The 7,984-nt window shown below is 47.1% G+C and overlaps 1 protein-coding gene across 1 annotated transcript; it reads right to left on the bottom strand.

The window, feature by feature from the left end:
• Window positions 1–323: 323 nt before the first annotated feature.
• Window positions 324–2,193, bottom strand: LOC120941571 (E3 ubiquitin-protein ligase TRIM58-like). The gene has a single exon (XM_040355051.1). It carries the CDS (start codon window positions 2,145–2,147, stop codon window positions 549–551), a length of 1,599 nt encoding a protein of 532 aa, XP_040210985.1. The 5' UTR covers window positions 2,148–2,193; the 3' UTR covers window positions 324–548.
• Window positions 2,194–7,984: the final 5,791 nt, after the last annotated feature.

Consider the following 7,984-nt stretch of genomic DNA (forward strand, 5'->3'; position numbering starts at 1 on the left):
CAAATCACCGTTAGTTTTACCCAAGCTATATCATATGAAGACAAACTTAGTATACGGGCCGGCCTGATTTTAGACTACTTAGAGGTAGTTGATATCAGGCCGGCCTGTATTCCCCACCACTGATGGTAGATCTAAAGGAGATTGTAAAATTAGATTATAAAGTGTATGGTCAGCCTAACGCTAAATAAACCCCCTAAAAAAATCCTCCCATGTCTTATTGAGGTTGATTTACCAAAACTGGAGAGTGCAAAATCTGGTACAGCTCTGCATGGGAGCCAATCAGCTTCTCAGTTTGAAAAAAAAAAAAGCCTGGAAGCTGATTGGTTTCTATGTAGAGCTGCACCAGATTTTGCACTCTCCAGTCTTAGTAAATCTCCCCCATTGGATGCGGAGGTGATAGATGATGGAGGAGACTCTCCTGTGCTGAGATCTACCAGATCCACCGATTGAAGAAATATGTTATCTGTACAAACTGTGTCATCCTATGAACCAGATTCACATTTCTCACCAGATTTCATCAGATTCAGCTCAGATTTCCTGTAATACGATCATTTTACAGGTCTCCTGACCCCCCCAGATAGTTTTATACGACCTTTCCATGTGCATAACCCGGCGTGGAGGGGCTCAGTGAAGGTGGTGGTGAAGGTGTGGAGGTGTCTGATCGGGTCACACAGATCAAAAAAGGACAGCCGCCCAGCCTCATAATCCACATAGATCCTGACTCTGTTACTGGAGAGATTGGGAGATATTCTGATTGTTTTATTATCATGAAATAGATAACACTCACCTCTACCCCTGAACAACCCCCAAGACTTGTTATTATATCCAATCCCTGCCTGCACTCCTCCTGCTTTCCTCTCTATACTGGGATAACACATCCCGACGCTGTAATGTTCTGACTTACTGACATCCACTTCCCAGTAATGCCGCCCCGAGGAAAATCTCTGACTGCTTAATACCTGGGGCCACCACTGAAATCTCTCCGGTGTTTCTGGACAATTCTGCTCTATATCTGACCTGGATACAGTTTTCATGTCATCTGATATCTGTAGCTTATTATGAGCTGTGTTCACATCCAGTAATATGTCTGAAGCTTCCTGTATATAGAAGTATACATATCCCCCATTTATCATATCAGATAACCCTGTGAGTAATGTGTGTGAGATTCCAGACACATCCAGATCCCCTCCATCATGGAGGAGTCTATCATGTCTCTCTCTGTCCTCATTATCTCCCTCCTCAGTATCACACAAGTCCCCTGTGTCTGATTCCTGTAGGACAGTCAGTGGGTCAGTCATGTTACACAGCTTCTCAATGTCCTCCATCTTCTTGGACAGATCCTTCTTCTTTATTTCCAGCTGATGGATCAGATCAGAAAATGAGATCCGCTCTTCCTGACTGGTGATGTTTCTCCGGACTCTCTTCTCCAGGTCATCCAGATGTCTCCTGAGCTCTATGAACAGGGCAGTGACTCTCTCTGTTAGACCGGCTGATTCTTCTTGTACTTTTCTCCTGCGGTCCTGCAGACTCTGGACCCTTTTCTCCATCTCCTCTCTCTCTGTCATCAGTTTCTGCAGAACATTTTTCAGTTTCTTTTTTTTCTTCTCAGAGGCCTCATCCAGAGTCTCCACTTTGTGTCCTCGGTGTTCTCCGGCCAAACTGCAGGTCACACAGATACAGGCAGAGTCCTCAGTACAATAATATTCAAGAAGTTTCCTGTGGATGGAGCATTTTCTGTTCTCCATGGAAGTGGTGGGATCAGTTAGGACATGTTCTGGTGCCTTGCTGTGGACTCTCAGGTGATTATGACACAGAGAAGCTTCACACATCAGACAGGATTTAACAGCAGGTACAGGAGAGTGATAGCAATAAGTACAGAAGATTCCAGTCTTTCCTTCTTCCAGCTGAGTAGATCGGAAAGCCCCCACTATGTTACGCAGTGTTATGTTCCTCTGCAGTACAGGCCGATCCCGGAACTCTTCTCTGCACTCAGGACAGGAATATCCTCCAGACCCCCCCTGTGTATCCAACACACAATCAATACAGACCCGGCAGAAGTTGTGTCCACATCTCAGGTTTACAGGATCTGTATAAATGTTCAGACAGATGGAACAGTCCAGCTCCTGTCTCACATCAGCAGACGCCATCGCTGACAGCAGAAGAGAGAAATTTAACGAAAAAGTCTCCGACAACGAAAATCTAAAGGGCGTCTCACATTCCTCGGCACAGGGTGGGGCTGAGCTGGTCTTGCAGCTTTTATCTTGAGGAAGTTTGTAGATAAAGAAAATGTTTATAAATTAAAGGGATCTAGTCCTACATTTGTGAATTGATCTCCGCTTTTTTATTTACATATTGTATTGATTTTAAACTTTAAAACTGGGTTATATAATGCAGTGTGAATAGATATTGGCATGTTTATGCTTTTTGTATTTTGTGTTTAAGAGAAAATAATTTTCAAAGTTAAAAGAAACCCGTCCTGAGAGATATATGGATGATGTTGGTGACCTTCTTTTGGAAATTTCTGGTTTCCTGGTTCCATGAAAGTGACATGCAGCGAAATATATTTAGAAATAAGTGAGAACTTTTGATCAATATATTTGTTCTAAAAAAGTCTGCTTGACTCAAAAAGCTGCATGACAACCAGGCAACTAATATTTGAAGAATTGAGGTCCTCAATTAGCAGCTTTCTGGCTCTCTTTAAAGCTGAGCTCTCCCCAAAAGTGGATCTTTTGCTTTAAGCACTCCTCACCCCCTTACATGCCACATTTGGCATGTCATTTATTGTGGGGGTAGCGGGTGCCTAGTTTTGACAGGTACCCAGCTCCCACTTCCGCTCGGCTGCCTAGGTGACTCCTCCTCCCTGCAATCTCCTGGGACATGTCACAGGTCCGAGAAGATTGCCTGGCCACTGAGAAGGCGCATCGCGACTCGTGCACGTTCAGTGAGCACCCAGCTGTGATGCCGCAAGCTGTCACAGCCAGGGGTGCCCACACTTGTAATGCCGGTGCCACGGAAAGGAGAGGGAGAGGAGAAAGGCTCCGGGCGGCCACATCGCTGGACCGTGGGACAGGTGAGTGTCTGTTTATTAAAAGGCAGCAGCTGCACTTTTTGTAGCTGCTGACTTTTAATAAACTTAAAAACAAGTGGAACTCCAGGCCCAACTCACCCCTTAAAGAGAGAGGAGGCAATAATAACGAATTTTGGAGGAGATATGCAGAGGAGGCAGTGAGACCATATAATGATAAAGGAGGTAAGATAAGAAAAATCCATAAAAACATGAAAAGTTTATACAAAGACAATGTCAGCAGTAAACCAAACAACATTTCGATGTCAGGGAATTCCTGTGAGACGTTTTGCACATAGACGTGCACAAGCACATAGTCTTTGCCATAGAGCGGCGAACAGGCGCACGCATGCGCGCCAGAGTCCACGATCGCTGGTGCGCACACGCACATGCAGAGGCTTAATTCCCCTTGGTGTTAAACGGCTTATTAAAGGGAGCCTTGGCTCCTGTGCTTTGCTAACTGATCTTCAGCTGTGTTCCTGAATCCTGCTCTGATCCTGTGTGTCCTCCCAGTATTAAGACCCGGCTTGCTCTTGACTTTGGCTCTGTGTTTTGTTCCTGTACTGTTGTACATCTCTGACCCGGCTCCGTTCCTGACTCTGGCTCTGTCTATGATTTGATACCTCACTGCCCGCCTACTTACGAACCTGACTATCCCTGAGACCTTGCTCCTGTCTACGTTCCTGATTTCTGTTAACTCTCAGTTACCTGCCTGGCTATTTTCTGTTTCTGCTCTGCACATCACAGTCTACTCCAGGCTGCTGAACCCTGTCAAGCTGTTCTCCCGGGACCTCCTGCTCCAGGCACTCGTGTCCCTCTTGTCCTTCGGCTTCCTCTGTCTCACCTTCAGTGGAGCCAGGACAGGAGATATAAGAGAGGCCGACCTCATCAACTTAGTCTCCCATCTGATCCCTGACAATATCAGTCAGCCAATAATGGAGTCTGAAAGGGGGGTCTCTCCACATAAGGACTTTTTTCAATCAATCTCTGCACTAACGCACAACGTGAAAAAGGTTCAAGCAGATTTAAGTAACATGGAAGATCGATTGCCGACCGGCACAGGGACTTTGCCACTTTTAGGTTCTTCTGCTGCTATGGATGTAGCCACTCAGACGGAGGTCTACACATCTAATGGAACCTACCCTTTTCCCAAACCCTGAGTGCCTATTCCCGAACGCTTTTCTGGAGATCGCAGGAAATTTCTGACTTTTCGTAATGCATGCAAACTTTATTTTTCTCTCCTCCCACAAACTTTCTCCACGCAAGATGTCAGGGTGCGATTTCTTATCTCCCTCCCTCTGGATGAGCCCCAATCCTTGGCCTTTCAGCTTCATGAGCAGCTTGACCCAGCCCTAGCCTCTATGGACTCTTTCTTCTCTGCCATGTCTCAGCTGTACACTGACCCCTTTTGTAGACAGACTGCCAAACAAGAACTCAGCAAACTACAGCAGGGTCAGAGACCTGTGAAGGATTATGTAACTGATTTTCGCCTCTGGAGTACCGATACAGAGTGGAATCAAGCAGCCCTTCATTACCAGTTTCGTCTTGGTTTATCTGACGCATATCAGGATGAACTTGCCAGAGTGGAAGTACCCTCGGTTCTGGAGGACCTGGTTAATCTTGTCGTTTTGATTGACCAACGGTTACGGGAACGCCAGTCTGAGAAAACCCATAGAGACTCTTTTCATCACAGATCCAAGAATGCCATTATCTGCCTCTCCAGTGACACGACTAGCTCACCCCAAGTTCCTTCTCGGAAAGTTTTTTAAGGCCCCCCCTGTTTGCACCCGAACGCCTCCATCGCCAGCACTCAGACCTCTGCCTCTACTGGAGTGATGCCGGTCACTACCTGCGAAACTGTCCTGTACAGCCACACAAATCTCCTACCAACTGGATCCACACGATGCAACCACCCGGACCTGATCGGGTTCACCTTACTCTTCCTTGCCACTTACAGCTTGCTGAGAAAACCATTTCTGTCTCTGCAATCATAGACTCTGGTGCCTACAGCTGCTTTGTGGACTCTAGTTTTTGCAGCCCGGCACAATCTGTAATTTGTACTAAGAAACAAGGGTTCGTGGTACACCTCGCTGACGGCTCTCGTATCAAGTCTGGCCCAGTAACACAGGAAGCGGTCCCTATCCTCTGCCTTTCTTCTACTGGTCATCAAGAGTTCCTACGCCTAGATGTCATCTCGTCACCCATGTTCCCCATCATCCTGGGTATACCCTGGCTGATGGCACACAATCCCAGCATCAATTGGCTTACAGGGGAGGTCCTTTTTTCTTCACCTTACTGCCTGGTACACTGTGTCCCGCAGGAGGTACGCACCACTACACCTCTCCTGGCCATCCAGTCTGATCCGGAAACCTCAAAACTTGTTCCTGCAGTCTATCACAAATTTCTCGATGTGTTCAACAAGAAGAATGTGGACTCTCTCCCTCCTCATCGGGCCTATGATTGCCCCATAGAACTGTTGGCCGGGGCTGAGATTCTGTTTGGCCGTATTTCGGAGCCCGAATTAGAAGCCCTCCGTCACTACATCGACGAAAATTTGGAGAAAGGCTTCATCTGACATTCCACATCTCCTGCAGGGGCAGACATCTTCTTTGTCGAAAAAAATGATCATACCCTCAGACCCTGTGTGGATTATCAAGATCTTAACAAAATCACGGTTAAGAACAGCTATCCACTCCCTCTGATTCCAGAACTTTTCCAAAGATTGCGAGGGGCACGTGTTCTCTAAACTCTGAGGGGTGCATACAACTTAGTCAGAATTCGCGACGGGAACGAATAGAAAACTGCATTCCGATAACACTTTGGACACTATGAATATCTTGTCGTGCCATTTGGCCTCTGCAATGCCTATGCCACATTTCAACATCTGGTCAATTACATCTTCTGGGACTACTTAGATTAATTCATTATCGTCTACATGGACGATATTCTTATATTCTCCAGTTCTCTTGATCTTCACAGGGGTCATGTAAAGAAATTACTTGATAGACTGCGACAACACTACCTTTACGCTAAGGCTGAAAAATGCGAGTTTGAAAGATCATCTATCCAATTCTTGGGACTTGTTATTTCTGCAGAAGGCATCTCTATTAGAGTTGAGCGGACACCTGGATGTTCGGGTTCGGACCCGAACCCGAACCCGGACTTTGAAAAAAATGTTCGGGTTTGGGACCGAACCCGGACTTTGACCCGGACCCGAACCCCATTGAAGTCAATAGGGACCCGGACTTTTGACTACAAAAATGTCTCTAAAAAACTAAGGGAAAGGGCTGGAGGGCTGCAAATGGCAGCAAAATGTCGGCAAGAGCATGGCAAGTACTCTGAAAATAAATGTGGATAGGGAAATAACTCAAAATAACATAAAAAAAAAAATTGCAAAATGTCGGGAACAGCATGGCAAGTACTCCTAAAATAAATGTGGATAGGGAAATAACATAAAATAAAACATAAAAAAAAAAAATCATTTTGACCTAGGAGGACGAGGTCCATATGTATGATGGGCCATACAGACGACCGAACATGTCTGCTGAAACTGGTCCACGGACCAGTTTCAGCAGACATGTTCGGTCGTGTGTAGGCCCGAGCGTGCAGGATTCCAGCAAACATTTGCCCGTCGGGCCTTTTCCCAGCGAACAAATATTTCTGGACTTGTTTTAAAACAGTCCGCTGGAATCCTGCCCGCTCGGACATGTTCGGTCGTCTGTACAGACCTACCGTACATGTCAGAGCGCCCGCCATCCCTCGCATGCGTCGAATGACTTTGACGCATGCGTGAAAGCATTTAACTGGCAGGGCCGCCCACGTCGCTGCGTCATCGTCGCGGCGATGCCGCGTCATCGTCGCGGCGACGCCGCGGACACGCCCCGCGTATTCTTTACGCGCGGATTTCTGTACGATGGTTAGTACAGCCATCGTACAGAAATCCCCAGGCAGACATGTACGGTGAAAACGGTTCGGCGGACCGGTTTCATCGTACATGTTTGCCCGTGTGTACGCGGCCTTAGGAGGTTGAGGTGGATGTGGCGGTGTAGGTGGAAGTGGCGGTGGAGGAGGAGGAGGAGGAGGTAGCCAACACAGCAGGTTTTGGTTTTTAATATATGTATTTTTTAAATTAGGGTAAACCCCAAAAGAGTGAGAAAGATCTAGGGTTGCTACCTCATCCCTTTAAACCAGAACACAGAGTAATTACACAGGTTCTGGGGCTAATTTACTGTCGATAAGGCACCAAGTGAGTTTAATTAGCAGCAACTTAATCAGCCAGAGAACCTGTGTAATTAATATGTTTTTGCTTTTAAAGGGATGAGATGGCAACCCTAGAAAGATCAGAAAAAAAACAATGGCTGGGTAAGGCCGGCCTGGTATCTATTCTGCACAAGGTACGGACAAGTCCTGTGGGATCCATGCCTGGTTCATTTTAATGAATGTGAGCTTGTCCACATTGGCTCTGGACAGGCGGCTGCGCTTGTCTGTGATAACGCCCCCTGCCGTGCTAAATACACGTTCAGACAATACACTGGCCGCAGGGCAGGCCAGTACCTCCAAGGCATAAAGGGCAAGCTTAGGCCATGTGCCCAATTTGGAGACCCAGAAGTTTAAGGGGGCATAGCCGTCATTCAGTACGTGTAGGCGTGTGCACACATACTGCTCCACCATGTTGCTGAAATGCTGCCTCCTGCTAAAACGTTCCATATCAGCTGGTGGTGCTGTTTGTTGTGGCGTGCTGACAAAGCTTTTCCACATTTCGGCCATGCTAACTCTGCCTTCTAAGGTGCTGGCGGTGCCCCTGCTGCGTTGGCGACCTCTTCCTCCTCCTCTGCCTTCGCCTTCTGCTTCCACTGTGCCCCCGCTGCCAGGTGGGAATTGCACCAGCAGCGTGTCTACCAGCGTGCGCTTGTACTCGCG

This window comes from Rana temporaria, chromosome 5, assembly GCF_905171775.1.
Source record: "Rana temporaria chromosome 5, aRanTem1.1, whole genome shotgun sequence".
In the NCBI taxonomy this organism is placed as follows: Eukaryota; Metazoa; Chordata; class Amphibia; order Anura; family Ranidae; genus Rana; species Rana temporaria.